Source organism: Mobula birostris, chromosome 9 (genome assembly GCF_030028105.1).
Source record: "Mobula birostris isolate sMobBir1 chromosome 9, sMobBir1.hap1, whole genome shotgun sequence".
Taxonomy (NCBI): Eukaryota; Metazoa; Chordata; class Chondrichthyes; order Myliobatiformes; family Myliobatidae; genus Mobula; species Mobula birostris.
In genome coordinates, this window is record NC_092378.1 from 116,446,115 (window position 1) to 116,468,634 (window position 22,520).

The 22,520-nt window shown below is 41.1% G+C and overlaps 1 protein-coding gene across 8 annotated transcripts in view; it reads left to right on the forward strand.

The window, feature by feature from the left end:
* The window catches only part of tnrc18 (trinucleotide repeat containing 18), a 165,398-nt gene that overhangs the window by 72,128 nt on the left and 70,750 nt on the right, over positions 1–22,520 (forward strand). For all 8 annotated transcript variants that reach the window (XM_072268661.1, XM_072268664.1, XM_072268658.1 and 5 more), the window contains 3 exons: positions 1,557–1,682; positions 6,311–8,134; positions 19,862–19,952. In XM_072268661.1, coding sequence (XP_072124762.1) covers positions 1,557–1,682; positions 6,311–8,134; positions 19,862–19,952 — 2,041 coding nt within the window. The remainder of the gene's footprint in view (positions 1–1,556; positions 1,683–6,310; positions 8,135–19,861; positions 19,953–22,520) is intronic.

Genomic DNA, 22,520 nt, shown 5'->3' on the forward strand with positions numbered 1-22,520 from the left:
AATTCAGAAATATATTGCCTTCATTGTTCAGTCCAACAGCACTGTGAGAAAACCATGACTGCAGTGGCTCAAGGAGAAAGCTAACCACCCTGACATCTTTAGGGAATGTGGGATAGTTGATAATCCAGGTCTTCACATAGATCTTAATAAACGAATATTAAAAATCTCTCTCTAATTCTTGTATAAGATACACCTCAATGAATTGCCAAGATGATCTTGTAAACCTCTGCACGTAATTCCATTGACATCAAAGGAAGTCTCCACTGAGTCTTGTGTGTGGCTTCGAAATGGCTGATGTTAAACATTTGCTCTGACTCTTACTAAATACATATTTAAGCCTTGGGACCTAACCTTTGAACTTGTGACCTTTGTGCACTCCTGCCTCCATTATCTTGGCTCCACTGCAGATATCACTCTGCTGGCAGGTTTGACAAAGTGCCTAATTACTGAAAAGCTTCGTGTTAACGAGATTGCCATGTGCACGGGAAGAAATCACAGAAATACAGTTTGTGAATTGCCTGCTTTGTGGATACACCTACATTCTTCGTTACTAACTCACATCCACCACCCCCCTGCCAAAAATATTTCCGTTTATCAGTTTAGTTTTTACAAGACAAATTTTTACAGATTGTTGAAGAAACTGAAGAAGTCAAGCATGAGGGAAATGCTTTTTGTGAGAAAGCTTACTAGATTTTGAATTTGCAATAGCTAACTTTACCCTGCGGGAGTCGGTTTCCATCTCCCTGTTTTAAGACCCAGAAAATTTGAATGTTTTTGATTGTATCTAGTATTTAATATCTGCCATTTTTAGCCGAAGCTTTTGTTGCTTGTTCAACTATGGGTGCTTAAATGCTGCTTGTAAATCTCCGAAATTAGACAACTGGAACTTGAGTATAAGATCCAGGCTGACGCTCCTGTGCAGTCTTAGGAGTTGCTGCACCGTTACAAGTACCATTTGGAGCATTTGTTAAATCCATGGTCCGTCTTCTTCCTCAGGTGAATATTGGGGATTCACTGTAGAACTTGGTTCTGTTGCATGCAGTAAATATGTATTGAGACATAACTGGCTGGAATAGAACCAAATTTCAATGGCATAATTCAACACCACTCCTTTAGCACAGACAACAGAGCATCAATTACTACCACTATTAGATCCACCACCCTCTCTCACCCGAGCACCAATACCCTGGTTAAAGTTTGTCCCTCAGCACAAATTTATTAAAAGTTTCTCTTGTGATTTTCACATTGTTGTTCATGGAAGTTATTTGTAAGTTGCTTGGTGTTTTTTCTATATTGCATCAGTAACTGCATTTCAGAAGTATTCCACTGGGTGTTAAACCATTTAAATGTTCTGGAGCTGTGAAAGGCACAGCAAAATACAATTTATTTCCTTTGCTAATAAAGCAAAAGAACTTAATACAGGAATCCAGCCTTGTCCTTTAAAAGAAATTCTCTTTCCTGCATAACGTGAAACTGAAATGTATTAATGCTAAATTTAAATGGTACATACTATTTAATACGTAATATAAGTAATATTGTATTCTTTATTTTCACAGGTTATTCTCACTTGCCAAGTAGCCTTTATCCACCTTATATTCCCATCAGTCACCTTGAGCACCCAAGCACTGGCAGCCCCATTCTAGCCCAACTCAGCCAACACAGCCTGTTTGACTCTCAGAAAGGTCAGTGCCAGTTATCTTCTGATACATACTCATTTTAACGTTTGTCTTTTTTGTACATCAAGCTATCTAATATTCGGGAGTAATTCACTGGTACTTTGATCAGACGGTATATAATTTATGAATTGTTCTGAAAAGGAATAGTGGACCAAAGCTTCTAACTCAATGTCAGAGGTTAGTATTTGCAATGGTTACATATTTTTGTTGCCAGTGGCCCTCACCATTTGGGACATTCCCTCTTTTCATTTCTACCATCAGGGAGGAGGTGTAGAAGCCTGAAGACCCATAATGTGTTAGGAACATCTACCACCCCTCCTGCCAGCATATTTCTGAATGGTCCATCAACCCATGAACACCCTCGTTTCTCTATTTTTACATTATTTATTTATTTCTATAACTTGCAGCAATTTGCATGCCTTGCACTGTGCTGCTGCTGCTGCAGAACAGCAAATTTCATAACATATCAGTGATAATAAACCTGATTCTGCTTTAAGAAATAGCTTTTTCCATTCTTAGCTCATTAGCCCAACACAATGATTGTGATTTTACAAATTTGATGTAATGGAACTGACATTGTGTCTACGAAGTTTTGGTTCATAGAGCAAAGTGAAGAATTATTAATATAAGGCAGTGATATTTCTTATTCTGTTTCTATTGGATAGAGAAAATTGGAATAGGATATGGTCCAAGTTTGAAATGCTTCATATAATGGAGTACAGTATGTTGATGGAAGCAGATCATTTCATTATATATACTTGGATAAAAGTTTTAAGCAAGTTTTATATATAGATAAAGATAATGCCTGGCAAGGATCCATAGGTATATGAAAGAACAATGCACCCCATGTAGTTATTCTTTTAACACTAAGCTAATTTAATTCACTTGCAAAGGATTTTAATATATAACTGGTTTTGAATTGAATTGAGGAACACACAGGGTCACATTAGGTCTGTATGAAAAATAATTAAGTGGATCACTTGGGACATTGTTGCTCTGGTCTGTTGAGGTGATTGGGAATGTAATTGGTAAGGGTCAATTAATAGGGATTGCAATGTAAATGTCATGGGATTCTACTGAATGACTTTGGGGAATAGAAATCACAATGAAATTTAGCAGGGCATCAATACCTTGGAAGCCAATCCTATGATCAGAGATATCTCTCCAGGAAATTAAGCATATTGGAAAGTGATTTTATTAGTGACAGATTTTGAAGCTTCTACTTAAAGAAGGGCTTATCTGATTCTCTGTGTTTGGTATATAGTTCGGGGACAATTTTAAAGCTAATCAAACTATGCAAAACTTTTACTTGTACTGTTTGTTATTTTGAAAAAAATGGAATGCTTTTATGATGAAATCTGTTTAACATGGGTCAGTTGTGATCTCCCTCCACAGGTAGCAATGACACCTTACCTCTTCATTCCGTTGAGAATGAAGTCATTTTGTTTCTCATGGGGAGCACATGCCAAGATCTATTACGGTATTCTGCTTCAGAATATTTCATAAACTTGACTTTGTAATACATGATCCACTGAACGAAACAAATATCTGCTGGATGATGCTACCGTGTACTAATATGCTTGCCTTAAAATGTTCTCTTTCATATTTTTTCCCTCTTCAAATTAAAAAAAGACATTGTAGCTAATACCACTGAAATTAGTTAACATTCACTATTCTATCCTACTTTACTGAATGAAAATGCACATTTTGAGTTTTCCTCTGCAGAAGGTGAGAAAAGTGTTGAAGACAAAGCTCGTGTGTCAGCAGGAGAAAGATTGGTTAACGTTTCAGCTGGCACTTCTGTAGATTAACTTATCTCTCTCATAGACATGTAGATTTCCAGCACTTTCTATTTTCATTTTGAATTAGAGCAGGTTGTGTAGGTCTCCTTCAGTGACAGGCTGAAAACCATGTCATTTATACACCAGACATATTGAAGCAGCAGATAATTGAATCTAAATGGCAGTTTTGCATCATTAGAATGTGAGCATTACAAATTAGGGAGTTGCACAGCGCAGGCTTCCTTTTGCAGCCATGAACTGGGATCATGAAACAATGTATGTATCGGAACAGGCAAGCCTTGAGGCCTGACTAAACTTGGACCTTAGACTCCAACCAAACTAGGCCAGTAAGCTTTGGTTGCCTGCTGCAGACCACACAGCCGAGAAGCAAAGTGACCTGAATTTTAAATTAAACCTGTGCCAGAAGCAGTTGTCCAGTTCCTTTTGTTGGGATAGGATGGGGCCAGGTCATCCAGCAGTTGGCACTGGATTATGGGAACATTTCTCCTTTCTTTGATTTTCCAAAAAGAACCCACACTTTTCAAATTTAAAAAAAAACACCTTGTTGGTGTTTGAAGAATCTTGACTGTGTAATTGCTGAATAATTGTTGAAACATGCCACATATTAGGCATTGAGAGCCCTTAAATTTATAGCAATCTGGCAACCCACCACAGGTGTCTGCCAAAATGCCTAAACAAAGCCCCCCTTCCCCCCAACCCCAAATGGACCTAGAACCTATACGGATTGGCTGCAAAATGTCTGACCGTTAAATTCAAGAGATTTATGACCGATATTGGTCCCAACAAACAAGCACAATACGTACCAAGTTCTACAGCCCATGCTTAGATACAGTAAATGTAATGAAACGTGATTGGGAATTCACATAGTGGGTCTATGCATTTCCATCAAGTATCATTTTTCCCAGAATTGACTGTACCTCTCTTTCTGAAGAATCCCAATTTGGCAAGAGATTTATTGGAAGCCTAACTGCTGGTATGAAAGCAAATGCACCACATCCATCACTGACTTAGTGTTGGTCAGGCAGCTTAAAGACAGGAGTTATCCTTGATTCGTTATTTGTTACACATTATTCCAGGGTACAAGCATGTACGAAGTGTGAGCCTTCCTGGTAAATCTGACAAGGGGGAAATGGAAATCCAGTTATCTGTGTTACATTACATTCAAACTCAGGAGCTGGTTTTAATGATTGGAGTTTGTATCTGCCTCCTGTGTTTCATATGTCCCTCAGCAAGGAGAATAGGATTATCTGGGCTGTGAACTTTACCCACACACATTAATCAATGCCATGCCATGATAACTGGGCCGATTTTTTTCCTTGCTGAGGAGGAGTGCATCAATCTACTGAATGGCCCAGCTGAACATGAATACCATTCTTCACAATTAATGTAATCAGCATTGATGCCAAATGACCACCGGATTCAAATACTGTTTATAGCTGTGACAGTCCGATTCTTAATGATTTCAAATCATTTTAAAGCAAATTCTTAATCTGCTTTGCAATTGCATGAAAACAATTCATCTTTAAAATCGAACCCTTTTGTTTAACAATAATATTGATAATAAATTACAGTTGTATGTGTTCTTAACAGTTTTTACCACACATGCTTTTTGGGCTGAGGCTCACTAATTTTCATCCCAGGATGATCACATTGGAAAACAAGTACCCTGGAGGTAATCATCAGACTCCAAGATGAATTAGTTTGACTAATAAGAGTTCTAAGTTGGAAGAGGGTGGAAGGGAATCTCAGTCTCATAGGGCCAGGCTGGTTTTGCTGAGATTGGAGGAAATCAATAAGTTAGACTAACCTTGAGGTTCTTAATCAACAAGACAACTTCCTCTATGGACACTGTTGACTCTCATCATTCTCATTTGATCATTAGTTTAGCAAAACACCTGTGGATGTTATCACCACTGTGAAAGATGCTCTGTAGAATCATTAGAAGGAAGGTCCACTAGTCCATCAAGTCTCTGTCACTGATGGTAGAGCAACTCAATCACTGCTATTTCCTCTTTCACTTCACTAACTCTCTAAATTAATTCCCCCCAGACACCTGTCCAACTCCCTCGTAAAATGCTTGATTGATCCATACAGGCTGTGAGTTCTGGATCATTCATACTCTCTGCATTAAACAGTTTTCCAAACACCTGCATACTTTTCACAAAGTTTGTAATTTCTGCCCCTGTTTATTGAATCTATTGATGCGAACTTTCCTTGTTTTACCCTAACTAAACTTGCCAGCATCTTGTGAACTTAAACACATAGCATCTGTTAAATGCATTCAGTCAACTTAGTTTTTGTAGGAGACGCACCCTGATCCTTCAGTCTTTTCTTGTGATCATTATCAAAACAATCGTAGTAATTTCTTCAGTGTGAGTATCAATGGGGAGAGAATCGGAGTTATGTTTCAGATCACCACAGTTCATTAATGAAAAGTCATGGTTGAGTAGTGGTTAGTTAATCACTATTACAGTGATAGCAGCCCGCATTCAATTTTCCCTGCTGTCTGTTAGGAGTTTGTACGTTCTCCCTGTAACCACGTGGATTTTCTCCAGGTACTCTGGTTTCCTCCCACATTCTAAAGACGTACGGGTTAGATTAATTGGTCACATGGGTGTAATTAGGCGGTTGTTGGGCCGGAAGGGCCTGTTACTGGCTGTATCTCTAACTAAAAATCAAAATTGGCCTGAAGGACTCCAGTCCTCTTTCCACAGGTGTGCTCCAATCTGTCGAGGAATTCCACCATCCTTAGTTTGATCCCACGTGTAGCAGCTGAACTGTCACTGTTTCTGTTGGATTAACCCCAGTGTATTTGTTTCTGTTTTATTACAGATGGATACTATTTTCACAGCCATGCAGGACAGTCATCCCTTCATGGTACTGCAAACCCTCAAACTACCATCCCAAGGACCTCCTCCAGTCACACACCAGGTTCTATCCTACGAGAGAAGGAAATATGCCACCCTCACAAGAATGCGAAAGAGTCTGAAAGGTATCTTGGGAAAGATTCTAAAGAGAAAATCTACAGAACTGAGGTAAATGTAAATGTGGCCAAAAAAGAGAAGGACAAGCCCAGGGAAGAATCAAGGCCCAGGAGTGTAGTGGATCTCACACAGGATGTTCGGACTGAAAACGATAGGAGGATACACCTTCTTGATAAACCCATCAAGATTGGTGACCATCTCTCCACAGTTCTTAGCAATCACTCTCCCAACCGAGGGACTGGCAATGGAGAACCAAAGTCTAAAAACCCCCTACAGGCCTTATCTCTCAGTAATTGTAACAATGATTCCAGTTCTTCATTAAGGCTTGTGGGCGCTGAACAGGACAGATGCTCCAAAGACTCTATGAAACACGATGAGAACATGAGGCCTGTGCTGCAGTCTCACACGGAAAAGAGCCGGAAGTGTGACTCAGTTGTGACTTCAGTTGGCACTTTGCATGTCTCGTGTGGCTGTCCGTCACCCCATTCGTCTCAAACAGCCCGGATGCCACCTTCCAGCACATTCCCCCCGCTTCCTGTTCATTCCAGTATCTACACGATATATCCGTCTGCCAGGGAGCCAGGAAAGGAACATAAAGTGATTGCACCTACCTTTGTGCCTTCAGTTGGGTTTTATGAGGACAGAAATGGGCCCATTCAGATAGCCTCTCAGGCCAGAGACAATAAAAGCGACAAAAATAAAGAGAAAGATATCAACAGAACTTCTGTGGACAGAGCAGGCTCTTTACAAGCCTCTTCAGAAAGGACGCTGGTGGAACCTTCCCGGTTAATGCTGGCGCAGGACTTGCCTGTGCATGCAGATATCAAAAGGGTAGAAAACACAAGGGAGGAAGGATCTGTCATTAGGTCCAACTCTTTAGCAATAAAGAGGTCCATAACTTCAGAACTGTTTTTGAACAAGCCAGGCCTTAGCCCTTCGGAGAGCAGAGACTTGCACACAAGTAATGCTGCGTCAAAAGACTTGGTGAGATCAAGTTTTGAAGTGGATCACAGAACCCAAGAGAGAGAGAGATTCCAAAGGTCTGTCTTGAAGGACTCTTGTAAAGTGTATAATGGGGTAGATGTTGCAAGGATGCACTTGGAGCAGTCCCAGCTGAAACGTTCTGGCACTCCGGAGCCAAAATGGAAGCCCTTTGAAATGGCGACTTACGCTACCACTCAAATGGCGGCCTTAGCAGCCCAGCATAACCACGTGAGCAGAGCCGAGGAGGAACAAAAAAAGGCTTTCCTAGACCCAGCCAGCCTCCAAAGATCGGCCGTCGTGGGAAATCCCAGTGAGGTCTCAGCCATGCAAAGCTTAATAAAGTACAGCGGTAGCTTTGCTAAGGAGACAGCGGGGCGCGTGGGCAGCGGCAAGAAGAGCCCGTTCGGCGGGCTGGGAAACATGAAGACTGATTCCAGCCAGCATAGTGTTTCCAAAGTGCAGCACCTGCCACTTCAGCAGCTGAACAAACAACTCAAGAGAGACCCAGAAAGGCCTGAAAGTGCAAAGTCATTTGGGAGAGAGGGCAGTGGAGCACAGGGCGAGGTGGAAGTGAGGCATCCACCCGTGGGGATTGCCGTGGCAGTGGCCCGCCAGAAGGACAACAGCGGCAAGCCTGGTGCCAGTGTGATGGACAGAGATCGCTCGCTTTCCATGAGCAGTGTAAAAGGTAAGCAAATGGCCCGCATGTTTTGGGAGATGCTTTGCAGAACAGGACCATGTTTTTTTATGCTGGGCCTTGAATGCTCTTAGCTCTTATGAGGTGAAGAATAGGGACCTCTAAGGGTCTGTTCCTGTGGGTGGCTAATACTGTGTACCCCATGCGGTTCAGCAACCTGATCGCCTGTCTCTATTCCATGGCCTGGTTGGCAGCTGGGTAACACTGGAGAACCAAACGTAGCACATAGCCCCTTGTGACGTTCGAAGATCGATGGGTACCACAGGAATGGAAAGGCTTCATCGACATATATAATAGCATTATTATTATTTTAGTTTATCAGTTCCTTTTATTTATTGTGTTCTTACGAAAAGGGTTTCCTGTTCATTCAAGTTAATAATTATTTGGGAAGACATGAATGATAAAATTATCTCTTGCTTTATAATTACTCTTGCGCAACTTTATCTCTTGGTGTTTTTTTTTAAGCAGGTTGGAAATATGTTTTTAAATAAACGAATTTGCGCCAATAAAGTAAGCAGCGTAATAGATGGAACTGAATGGGCTATTCATGGACACAGTAGGAACTTTTAAGATAATGCGCCTCATCTGGTTTGAGATCTGTGCCTGAAGCAAACATTAAATTGTGGAATTTCAAACACCAGGAGGGGAAGTATCAACACACAGTCAGCAAGGTTAAACTAACATGGGCTGCATGTGCAGAAAGCTTTTAGTTTTATTCTTACAGAGAGCACTGGGCAATCAAAAATGGAATATTGAAACAAATAGAAGTATTTGCCCTGAATGTTGCTGAACTGAAATATCGATTTTCCTTTATATGCAACTGGATAGTTTATAGATCCAAGAGTGAAATTGAACACCCCAAAATATAAAGTAAATTTTGGGTACATAGATTTAAGTCGGATTATAATCAAAAGGCAGAAAATATATATTTTCTTTAGTTATTGGAAGCTGGTGAAAAAACTCATAATCTATTTTGTGTTAGTAATGATAAAATTCGAAGTGCCTGTAGCTAAAGTATTGTATAAGGATTGCTCGTTGAGACTACTGAAGTTTGTTTTCAATGTTTACCTTCAACTCACTAGCTGGCTGGAATGCAGCTTCACGTTTGAACTGATCTATAGCAGTCTCTTATTTACATGCAGGAGGCAAAGAATGAAACAACGCTATACCATTCAACCCAGCTCTTCTGTGTGCAGCTCACATGACCTTGTCCTGTCTATCATCAATAATATGATGCGTTTTTAATGTAAAAATTGATTGGTGGCACAGTGGGAGACAATAACGTGGAACACTTCCCTCTCTTTTGCATGTTGTTGTATAGAAATTCTTTTGGCTAGACATCATGCGGTCTGCAGTGGAAATCTTTGTCTATGAAGCAGTTTCTCTGGCTGTTGCCAAGGCCCAACAGTCCACAGTCTGCAGTGGCATCACAGGGAGCTGTTTGTAAAGCATTTCAATGACTAGAATACAGGCAGCTAACATTAAGTGTAATTTACTGAGCAGAACTAAAAGCTGCAAACAAGAACGGAATTCTAACCAGTTTTCCAGTCTGTTGCTAGGCAATACAGGACAAGCCTTGGGAGAAAAAGTATTAATTTTGTTTTATCTTCCACATGGAAAGCCTGGTAATAACATTAGTCTGCCGGTGATAAGAGAAGGCTCTGAACCTACAGAGCTTTACAGAGAGGTAAAAGCACAGTTTAGATGACTAATCTGATGTATTGTAAGAAAGAAATGCTGATATTTAGGGCAGGGTTGCCTAGACACAGTCTAAGCCTTTACATGAGCACAGCCAGTATGGGGCCTGTACACACTCATTTTTTTTCCCTTAAAGACAAGTCTTCTATTCATGGATATCAACAGCAGCTCTCTGTAGAAGGCGGAATTATCTCATTCTAGAACCACCTGTAGGAAGAAATGGAAAGGGGAATTAAAAGCAATTATTTTAATAAATATTGCATAAAATCACAGTATTCTGGCTACCTATAGGTACGGTCGAAGCAGAGGGAGCCCTGTTAATCACACAACCTAACTCTCCCCTTATCTCTAGCCAGAATATCATAATCACATTTCTCCTAAGTGGCCTTTACACTTCAGTTGTGCAGCTCAGGAAGCATTTGTCATGATCAGAATATTATGTGTTATGCAAAGCATTGGTCCTCCCTGACGTCACTCAGTGTTTTTTTTTGCTCCTCAACCCTCACAAAAATTGAACTTCCAAAGACCAACACTTAGTAGTTTGTGCTTCAGTAAAAGATGAGTTTACCATTAGGAGGAATGGCTAAAGCAAATGAAACATGGACCGGACTGACACACATCTGCCCTCACAAGGCAGGGTTTAACTACAGTTCATCCAGACACATAAAATTGAGACTCAGGAAGAAACCAGTGGTCATTTGAATCTGCTCTACACTCATGATGGTTAGATGCTTACCCTCTGCAGGAGTTCAGTCTCCCAAGAGAAGGAAACAAACCAAAAATAAAAAAGGGGAATCAAGATTTCTGGTAATTTCTTTTCCAGCCCTCTAAGTAATTGAAATCAAGTGGACTAAGTACAGTATTTCATAGTCCTAGATGGTTCTCCAAACACAGGAAGTAGAAATTCATCTTCAGTCACACGTGAGTGTTATAAAGCAACAGTGCATTCTGTCTGCTTTGGAATTCAGTTCTATTGATGTCAGCTTTGGAATTTATAATACAGTGAATCCGTTACTTCATTATGCATGTAACACCAACAAACCTAAGCTGAGTTTCCAAGTTTTATCTGTCTTCCTGTCTATTTGGTCTTCTGAATAGCTGCAGGAAAACAGAGGTTTTTCTAATCACAACACTCTCAACTTACCACTTTATCAGCCCTGTTTCAAAAAACACAAAACTCACAGATATCTTGATTGACTTTTTAATGCTTGAACTCAAGAAATTAGTGCAGAACCAGCTCCTCAGGCCCACTGCATTATTCATTGGACTATATCTGATCTAATATGGAACTGAAATCTGTTCACCATAACCTTTGACTTCTTGATAGTCTAAAGGTTCACATCGGCCTGGAATATGACTCAGAATACCAAAGACTCGTGCTCTTCTGAAATAAATTCCTCCACATCCCCAAATGTGAATAATTCTGAAACTAAATTTGTGACTCTAGATTTTCCCCTAAGAATTAACATCCTGTCCGCATCTACCCTGACAAGCCACTTTATATCTTTCAATAAATTCACCTCTCATTCTTCTAAACAGTACTGATTATAAACTGCCTGCAGAGGGTCTGAACCATAAAGAAATAATTCAAACTGTTAAGTTTAGGCATCAGAAAAATCCTCCTTCCACATCTTGAGTCCAGATTTTTCATATGATCTTTTATTTACTTTTTGTCCCCTGCATAACTCTGGCATCTGAAGAGAAATAACAGTGGACCAATTAATCCTTAAGAAATTAACTAACATGGCCATCAAAATGCTAACACGTTGATCAAAGTTTAAAGTATGTCTCTTTGAGGATAAGATACTGTTCTACTATCCAAAAGAAGCTTCTTATTGCTTATTCAACTATTACATCACAACATCATTGGAATTTTTTAAAAAAAAGTTATTTTATTCATGGTAACAACATCTTCCTTTTATGTAATTTAACATATGATGCAAGCAGGTTTTAAGAAAGCATTTTAAAAAGATTAAACGATAGTGTAAGAATAATAATTTTGCAGAGCGTGTTAATGGGTGGAGGAGTCATTTTTACTGAAACTAAAACTTTCAACTCTAGATTACTCAACAAGCGTTAACATTATCTCTGTTGCAAGATGAAGCTCAGTGGTCCAAAGATGGAATACACTGGTCGGATCAGAGGATGTTGAGAAGGAACGATGGGGCTGAGGTAGTGTAGGGTGGGGGGACTGGTGATATTGGCAATTAGTGGGGCACTGTTCTCAATTGATGTGAAGAGGCTTTGTTTTGTACAGCGATTCTACTGATAGTCATTTGTTAAATCAGACATGCCATTAATTAGACAGAGAACAGAAAATCAATCCAAAAAAGTAATTGGAAATTTTGTTTCTGGCCACTGGATCAAAAATAAGAGTGCTGAGTTTAGGAAATGTGCCCAAAGTGTCAGAGGGTAAATATACGATGTAAGTTGTCAATTCAAAGTGGGAATGTCTCGAGTTCAGACTGCAATCCCAAGTAAGCAGTGCAATGGCAACAGAAGGTTGGACTTGGTCTGATTTCCTGGCCTGCCCACTATTGGTTGACCTCTGTCACTGTGCAAACACAGGTAATCATTGGCTGGTGAGAGGATCACCATTACACGCTTACTATTCCACAGGTGCACAAGGTGGGTCATTCCCTCAGCGCTTCTCAGGTAGGTTGCTTATAAGTTATACTAAAAGCGGCCTCACAAGCACAATGAAAACATACTTGTTATGTGTCAGCTCCCTGATCACCAAGCCTCTCAACAGTTCCAGATCCGAGACTGCTAATTCCCAAGTTTTCCGTGGCAACTGACGTAATTAAAGTAGAATCAACAGTGCATTAAATGGTAGTACTGGACAACCCAATGTCTAAGCTCATGTTTATATGAACCTTATTTTAGCCAACATATGGTGGGTATTGGAGAGCGGATTCAGTGTGAAAGCTACAGCGAAGTAGGCAACTACCATAAATAAATTAACCTTTTGTGTCAGTTTTCATGCGTCATGACTTAAATACCAAGGCTGTGATATTAATTGCCACCAATAATAGCTGGAACAGGTCCAGAATAAGTAGTAGTTGTAATGGAAACTCTGAATGTACAGCACACGGCACACTGAATACTCCTTTCTGAGATGAATTGTTCTTTAAAAGGACTGTCTATCCCAACACTCTAACTTGTTCCATTTCATGCAGGGATCAGCAATGCTTTATTTATGATTCAAGTTAAATTAAAATTAAATGTTTGTTATTTTAAGCTATGAGAATTTAGAAGTGTGGAGAAATCATTTCTTTTTTTGATATGTTGGGATACCATAAAAGGTAGAACGTTACAGCACAGGAACGGGTCCTTTGGTCCACAATGTTGTGCTGAACCAATTAAATTTGTAATCAAATAGCTAACTAAACTAAACTTTTCTGCCCACACAATGTCCATATCCTTCCAGTTTTTCTCATTCATGTGCCTATCTAAATGTCTCTTAAAAGTCCATAATGTTACTGCCTCTACCACCACCTTAGGCAGCACACCCACACACTTCTTGTGTTAAAAAAAAAACTTGCCCATCCTTTGAAATTACCCCCTCTCACTTTTAACACATGCCCTCTGGTATTAGACATTTCAACCCTGGGAAAAAGATACTTTCTATCTACTCTATCCATTCCTTTCATAATCAAACAAACCTCCATCAAATCTCACCTCAGCCTCCACCTCTCCAGAGAAAACAACCCAAGTTTGTCCAACCTCTCATTATGTTTCCTGACTTTTGAACTCAATGCCTTGAATAAGAAAGGCAAGGATGCCATATGCCTTCTTAACCACCCTATCAACCTGTGTAGCCACTTTCATGGAGTTGTGAACTTGGGTTGTGCTGGAGCTTTTGGAAAGCATCGTTGGATAAGTCACTGGGACCGGAGGAGATGTACCCCAAGCTACTGTGGGTGGGGGGGGGAGGGAGGAGATTGCTGAGCCTCTGGCGATGATCTTGGCATCATCAATGGGGTTCTGGAGGATTGGAGGGTTGCGGATGTTGTTCCCTTATTCAAGAAAGGGAGTAGAGATAGCCCAGGAAATTATAGACCAGCGAGTCTTAATTCAGTGGTTGGCAAGTTGATGGAAAAAGTCCTGAGAGGCAGGATTTATGAACATTTGGAGAGGCATAATATGATTAGGAAAAGTCAGCATGGCTTTGCGAAAGGCTGGTTGTGCCTTACGAGCCTGATTGAATTCTTTGAGGATGTGACTAAACACATTGTTGAAGGTAGTGTAGTAGATGTAATGTATATGGATTTCAGCAAGGCATTTGATAAGGTACCCCATGCAAGGCTTATTGAGAAATTAAGGAGGCATGGGATCCAAGGGGACATTGCTTTGTGGATCTGGAACTGGCTTGCCCACAGAAGGCAAAGAGTGGTTGTAGATGGGTCATATTCTGCATGGAGGTCGGTTACCAGTGGTGTGCCTCAGGGATCTGTTCTGGGACCCTTACTCTTCATGATTTTTATAAGTGTCCTGGATGAGGAAATGGAGGGATGGGTTAGTAAATTTGCTGATGACACAAAGGTTGGAGGTATTGTGGATAGTGTAGAGGGTTGTCAGAGGTTACAGTGGGACATGGACAGGATGCAAAACTGGGCCGAGAAGTGACAGATGGAGTTCAAACTAGATAAGTGTGAGGTGGTTCATTGTGGTAGGTCAAATATGATGGCAGAATATAATATTAATGGCAAGACTCTTGGCAGTGTGAAGGATCAGAGGGATCTTGGGGTCCAAGTCCATAGGACGCTCAAAGCTGCTACGCAGATTGACTCTGTAGTTAAGAAGGCATACGGTGTATTGGCCTTCATCAACCATGGGATTGAGCTTAGGAGCCAAGAGGTAATGTTGCAGCTATATAGGACCCTGGTCAGACCCCACTTGGAGTACTGTGTTCAGTTCTGGTCGCCTCACTACAGGAAGGATGTGGAAACAAGGATGTTGCCTGGATTTATGGAACATGCTTTATGAGAATAGGTTGAGTGAACTCGGCCTTTTCTTCTTGGAGCGACGGAGGATGAGAGGTGACCTGATAGAGGTGTATAAGGTGATGAGAGGCATTGATCGTATGGATAGTCAGAGGCTTTTTCCAGGGCTGAAATGGCTAACATGAGAGGGCATAGTTTTAAGGTGCTTGGAAGCAGGTACAGAGGAGATGTCAGGGGTAAGTTTATTACGCAGAGAGTGGTGAATGCGTGTACTGTCTCTTTACATTTGACCTACCGAAGTGTAACACCTCACATTTGGCCAGGTTAAACTCCATCTGCCATTTCTCCATTCATATCTGGAACTGATCTGTATTCCATTGTATTCTTTGATAGACTTCTATGCTATCCACAACACCACCAATCTTCGATCTATCTGTAAACATACTAACCCACCCATCTACATTTATATCCAGGTCAGTTATATACATCACAAACATCAGAGGTGCTAGTAATAAAATCCCTGTGGAACACCGCTAATCAGCGACCTCCAGTGAGACCAGGGGTTCCCAGACTTTTTCATGCCATGGACCCTTACCATTAACCGAGGGGTCTGGTGGATCCCTGAGCTAGAATAAGTCCCTTTGACCACTACACTTTGTCATCTATGGTCAAGCCAGCTCTGAATCCAAGCAGCCAATTCACCATGGGTCCCATGCTTCTTCATTTTCTGGATGAGTCTTTCATGAGGAACCTTGTCAAACACATAACTAAAATCAATGTAGACAACATTCGCAGGTCTGCCTTCATCAATCACTCTCATCACCTCGTCAGCTAGTCAGTAAGATACAACCTGCCCCACACAAAGCCATGCTGGCTCTCCCTAATTTGGCCATGGTTTTCCAAATGCTCATAAAGCTATCCCTACAAGTTCTCTCCAGTCACTTCCCTACGACTGACATGAGACTCACTAGCCTATACTTTCCAGGATTATCCCCAGTTCTCTTCTTGAATAAGGGAGCAATGTTTGCTACTTGCCAGTCCTCTGGGACCTCACCTGCGGCTGGAGAAGACTTGAAGTTATTGGTCAAGGCCCCAGCAATCTTTTCTGTTGCCTGTGGTATATCCCATCATGCCCTGGGGACATATCCACCTTGCTGCTCTTCAGAGACACCCAACACTACCTCCTCCTTTACCTCAAAATGCCCTAGGATAACAATACATTTGGCACTGCTCTCTCTATCCTCTACGTCCTTCTCCTTGGTAAATACTGATGTAAAATACTCATCAACGACCTCACCTAATGGTAAAAATGTAATTGGCAATTGGTTGTATTGAATGTAATTTGTTGGTGTTGTAATTAAAAAACTAGTAATAAAAAAAAAAATCAAGGACTTCACCTACATCCTCCACATCGAATCAAATATCCCCTCCCTTATCCTTGACTGGTCCTTCCCCTTTCCTGGTTAACCTCTTGCTCTTGATTTACGTATATAATGCCTTGGGATTCTCTTTAATCTTACTTGCCAAGGACTTTTCGTGGCCCCTGCTGGCTTTTCTAATTTACATCAGTAGGGTTTAAACTTAAACCCTCCCGAGCAGCCCCAGCAAAACTCCTGGCCAGGATTCTGTTTCCTCTCCAGTTTAAATGCAATGCGCCCCTCTTGGGCAGGTCACCCCTGCCCCAGAAAAGTTTCCAATAATACAATAACCTGATACCCTGCCCCCTGTATCAGTTCCTCAGCCACTCATTCATCTATACTATCAGCCTATTCCTGCCCTGACTAGCACATGGCATGGGAGTAATCTGGAGGTTACTACCTTGGAGGCCCTGCTCTTCAACCTTTTCCCTAACTCCCTGTACTCACTGTGCAGGACCTCTTCCCCCTTTCTACCTATATCATTGGTGCCAATGTGCACCATGACCTCTGGCTGCTCATTCTCTCCCTTGACAATTTCCTGCAGCAGTTCGGAGACATCCTGGACCCTAGCACCTGGGAGGCAACGCATTACCTTGGCTTCTATTTCACAACCACGGAATCTCCTGCTCATCTCCCTAACTCTTGAGTCTCCTATCACTATCGCTCTCCCTGACTTTATCCTCCCCTGCTGAGCCTTGAAGCCGGCCACAGTGCCACTGGCCTGGCTGCTGCTGTTGTGCCCTGATCGGTCAACCACCCCAGCAGTATCCAAAGGGGTCTCATTGTTGCTGAGAGGAATGGCCACAGGACAACCCTGAACTGACAGCTTACTCCCCTTACTTCTCTTGGTAGTCACCCATCTATTTCCTGAAGCCTGCGCTCTGGGTGTGACCACCTCGGTAAAATGAGGTGCACAGCTTCCCGGATGATCCTGGGTGCATCCAGCTCCAGCTCCAGTTCCTTGACCCTGTCAACCAGGAGCTGAGGTTGGGTGCACCCTGCAGATGTAGTCATCAAGGAGACTGGCAGGTATACTGTAATGCCACACCTTACAGGAACAGCATTCCACTGCCTTAGCTACCATTCTGCCTACACTTGTAATACCTTTGGCTCTAACTTCTCAACCTCAAGTTCTACAATCAAATAAATGACTCCAAAAGACTAGCACCCTTAGCCTCTGACTGTTCTTGCCAAAGCCTATGGAGACAAAGCCTGACCACTCTAACACTGGCCCATTCACACAATGGCCACTCGGCTTAAACCTAATTTCTTTTTACTGGCCCTTGTTAACTTACTAATAACCAAAGCAATCTCCTATTCCCCAGACAAGTCTTGACAGGCACTGCTCACTTCTTAAATATCTGATTCTCTGTGGAAATTTGAAAGCAGTAAAAAGGAGATTCCAGCAGCATATATGAAAGTTTTCCTGTTGCGTCACTGGTGTTGTTTGCTGAGGGGCTGAATTGCAAGTGAATTTAGCCATGGGTGGGTTGTAGTATTGGAGATAGAGGGACAAAAGGCACAGACCTGAACACAAGCTGACCTGTATTCAGGAATGTTAGATGTTCTTTGTGCTGATTGTTTTCACCAGTTACCAGAGCTCTGAAGCAGGCACATAAACTAGTCAGTCACAAAAGAAACAAAAGGGAAGTAAAATCATGTGGCATAAATGTAGAATTCTCACCTTTTTTATTCCCCCTTCCTTTCCAGCCCTGAAGAAGTGTCTCAGCACAAAACATCAACTGTTTTTAATTTCCATAGATGCTGCCTGACCTGCTGGGTTCCTGTAGCATTTTGTGTGTGTTGCTGTTGAATTCCCTGTATATATCACTGTTGAAGCAGATTCTTGCTAAAAAAGCAATTGAGATTTATCCCTGAAAACCAGGAATATTAGGTGCGTTGTGGGATGAAGAGGAGACCAGGTGATTCATGTGCTGTGATTTAACATTTAGAACAATGTTTACTTAACCCCATTTACTTCATATTTATTTAAATAAAATTGATTTGCTAAGAAGGCTTTCGTGATTCCTGGGAAACTTATTTTTGGAAGGATTTTGGTATGGCTTTGAAAGTTGTCAATGATGCCTTGTTGAATAGTTGAATAACTTGATGTTAATAGGATCTTCAACTGAAATCTGTTTGGTTCTTCTGGTTTTTGTTGTCTCGGAGCAAAGTACAAGTATGAATTGTTTTAACGTCACTACATCAGTGAGAGTTGCACATAAAGACTGAACACAGTCGGCCTGAAATGTCGACTGTTTATTCATTACCATAGGAACTGCCTGATCTGCTGAGTTCCTCCAGCATTTTGTGTATTTTGTCCCCGGATGCAGTACTCATCCTGGTGTGACTGAAAAAAGTGTACCTATGAAATTACAGCGCATTGATTGACTACAATTTTTTCCATTGAGAGTAGGGGAGATTCAAACAAGAGGACATGAGTTGAGAGTTAGGAGTAACATGAAGGGGAGCTTCTTTACTTAGAGAGTGGTAGCTGTGTGGAACGAGCTTCCAGCAGAAGTGGTAGAGGCAAGTTCGATATCGTCATTTAAAGTTAAATTGGATAGCTATATGGACAGGAAAGGAATGGAGGGTTATGGGCTGTGTGCAGGTCGGTGGGACTAGGTGAGAGTAAGCGTTCGACATGGACTAGAAGGACCAAGGTGGCCTGTTTCCGTGTTGTAATTGTTATTTGGTTATATGGTTAATTGATTAAACAAATGCCCCATGAACTCTTCATTTTTTTTCCACCTGCATGTTCTATAAATTGGTATGATAGATTTGGTAGCTTAGAATTAAATCTTTTCACTTGGATAAATGAAGTTGCATTTTTAGTTGAAAATGTTTGTAATGGCGTGATCATTTCTAGATTTCCTAGTTTGAAAACCGCAGAAAATTGTGCACTTGAAATTATTGTCATCTGCCATTATGAGTAATATTTCATTCTTTTTTGCAGTACTTAAAACTCTTCAAACTTGAATGTCTGCAAACATGTGTATTACATAATTAAGTAATTTTGGGCCATGTATCTGCACCATGATAAAGTCTTCCTCCTTCTCCTGACCCCATCCCTGCTTCAGGTTCACCTGGTGCCTTAACATTCCTCCCCCCCCCCCCCCCAATTTTTACTTGAACTTAAATATTCCAGAGCATAAATGGCCTCTCCCACTTCCTCTATAAATTCTTCTGCACATGTCCTAGCTCTCTCTACGCCCTGTTTGCCTGTACTTACTGACTTTATTGGTTTCAGTTAAGCAAAACCTCAACCTTAAGGTTTTCACTCATGTTGCCCGTTCTTAGACAATTTGTGCCCTTAATTATCATCTTGCATCCTTGCTTGCCATTTGCTCTCCAATTCTAGATTCTCATTGAATTTTACTGTTTTCACTTTCCAAGTCCTGACAGTCTGGATTTCCCTCCCTAAGACCCCTGTCTTCATCTCCCTTTCTCCTTTGAGATGCTCTTTAAACTCAAGTTTTTAATATCTATTCCAACATCTCTTTATTTGAGTCAGAGGTTTGTTTGATGACAATTCTGCACCACATCTTTGGATGGTTTTGCTATGTTAAAGGAGATGCACAAATGCATTTGCTGTTTTATTGCTGAGATTATGGAGCTCTTTTGAGAGATGACAGTGGCCTCTTTTTCGCTTCAAGGACATGGGCGGACAGATGAAGAGCGAAGTGACGATCGGCATCGCCATCGGGAGGAGCGCCTCATTGCCCGAGAACAGGAGAAATTATTGAGGTGAGAAATCCTGAGCCACTGAAGTATTCTGACTGTTGTGTCTTACCACCTCAGGATTGGCCATGTTGGCTCAACATATGTGCAATTCAGAACACAAACAGAAAATGCAGGAAATACTCAGCAGGTCAGAGAGCATCTTTGGAGAGATAAACAAAATTAATTTTATGGTCAATAACTTTTCATAAGACTGATGAAGGGTCATTGACCTGAAACAGTAGCTCTGCTTTTGTCTCTACATATGTTACCTAATCAGATGAGTGTTTCAAGTATTTTCTGTTTTTATTTCAGATTTTAGCATCTGCAGATTTTTTGGGAATTTGAATCTGTGCAACTGAGTCAGACTTGACAATTGGTAAAATCAAAAATATAGCCCATCACTACAACATGTCTAGTAGGTTTCTTGATGTTAGTGATGGCAGTTATATATTAAAACAGTTATATATAAGACAGGCACACATCGTTGTAATATCCATTTGGACCTTGTTGCCAATAGCCCTGTTCCATTAAGTTCCTTATGCTCTGAAAACAATTGTTTCTGTGGCATCAAACATGAGATCAAGTTTAATCACTACTGAATTGGCATTATTCTGGTAAAACCTGTTTCAGTAGAAATAACATGAAGAAATCAGGATCAAACTCCCGAGTCAGAAGGGGGTTGGAGGAGCGGGGAGCTCCCTACAATTGTGGTGGGTGGGACTGGTGGCATAGCAAGGGTTCACTGATCAGGAGCTAGCTGATGTTGGGAAGTCCAACTCAAGAAACTGTGCTTGGCAGTTATGGATGATGTTGCTGACGAAGGTGTGGTGTCTGGTGATGGATGAGAGAATGGGATGTTGACTGATTGTGTGAAGGTGAGCCTTCTGAGGTTGTGGAGAATGGGTGGGTGCAGTCAGTACAAAGCTGGATGCAAGCCTATAAACAAATAGAGTTTTTGAGCCCTGTTCAACATTCCAGGCTGGTACCAACTCAGAGAGTCCCTTTGAAATAGCCTAGCTCCCAAACAAGGATGGCTCCAGAAATCAAAGTTACGTGAGTTACAAGAGCCCAATGTCTGATGTATATTAGATTAGTATGATCCACTGAAACCCAGTGCAGGAAAAGGCTCTGGACACACAAATGGATTCAATTTCCCTGTGCCCATTTGAGTTTCTGAATTGGTTTAGTTCAACCCATGCATTGTATTCTGGGAAACAGATTTTTATACACATCTTGCTGGTCAATTATTTTTTGCTTAACTTGCTCTTTCTGCGATCTTACCTTCCACGGAACTGCTTTTCATGTTTCATTTCAGTGACTGAAATGCTTCAGCGTGTCCTCGAACTATGGAAGATACTGCAAGTGCAAGTTCAGAGCATTGGTTATATTTCCACACTGAGTAGAGTCATAGCTTATCTGTTTAGAACAGGACTCCCCAACCTTTTTAGTGCCATGGACCCCTACCATTAACTGAATGGTCCACGGACCCCAGGTTGGGTACTCCTGACTTAACCAACTTAAAAAGGAGAAAGTAACTTGTAGAGGAAAATATCATCTGTGCGAGAGGTTGCGTAATGTCTCGCAGAGATTGTGATGAGGATAAGAGTGACCTCAGTTTAAACCATTTATAAAACAAACTCTTTCCATAAAAAGACCAACAATCAGGGCCATTCACTCCATACAAAAATGTGGGAAATGACAAGTGGCCAAATTAATTACATCTCACTAACTTCAACCTCTACAGTGTTATTACATTCAGTCAATCCAAGACAAACAATTTTTAAAAGCAGTACCCATGAGGAATGATTTTTTTTTACCAATGTTCCCTGAAGGTGATGTATTAGATTTATCTTTTGTTTTAATGTACTTCACTGCCCACGAGCCTGCTCCCTCAAGGCCTCCGGGTACCGCTGCAAGACACAACATCGTCTGCTGCTCCACCAACCCGAGTCAACAAGGCAGGGTCAAACTGAACAGAGTGACATGGGTACAGCTGTGTTGCGTAAGCTGGCATGCATCCAAGATGAAAGAGCTGATGGTTGAGCACAAAGCAATCCTTTATTAGTTTATTTGTCTTAATGTTGTTAAATAATCCTGATTCCCAACAGTTGGTTTTTCTCTTTTGTTATATGGTTACTGATTGGGACTCACCCAAAAAATATCATTGTATATCAACTTTAGCCTGTACCTTCCCCTTAAGGTCATTTTGTTTCTTTATGAAAATATTAACAGTGTGTTCCAAAATTTACATAACTATTATCTATAGATAAGAGACCAGGCTTGTTTTTAAGTGTGGTGAAAATGTGGTGAATGGTAACAGAGAATCTCTCTATAATCATCTGTAATCCCTGCGTACATGGAGGTATCAATAATTATCACATGCTGCTGAATTTGAAAGGATTGAGATTTTTTTACTGCTCCTTTTATAACTCCCAAATAACCTTACAGGTAATGTGTGCTTTTAGCAATGTAGACACTTCTGTATTGTTGGAGATGGGATAACAAGTTGTCACGAATAGCAATGCGACAATAGTTAGGCGTTGTACCTTACTGGTGCTGGCGAGATAAATAAGTGTCAGGGCTTTGGAATAA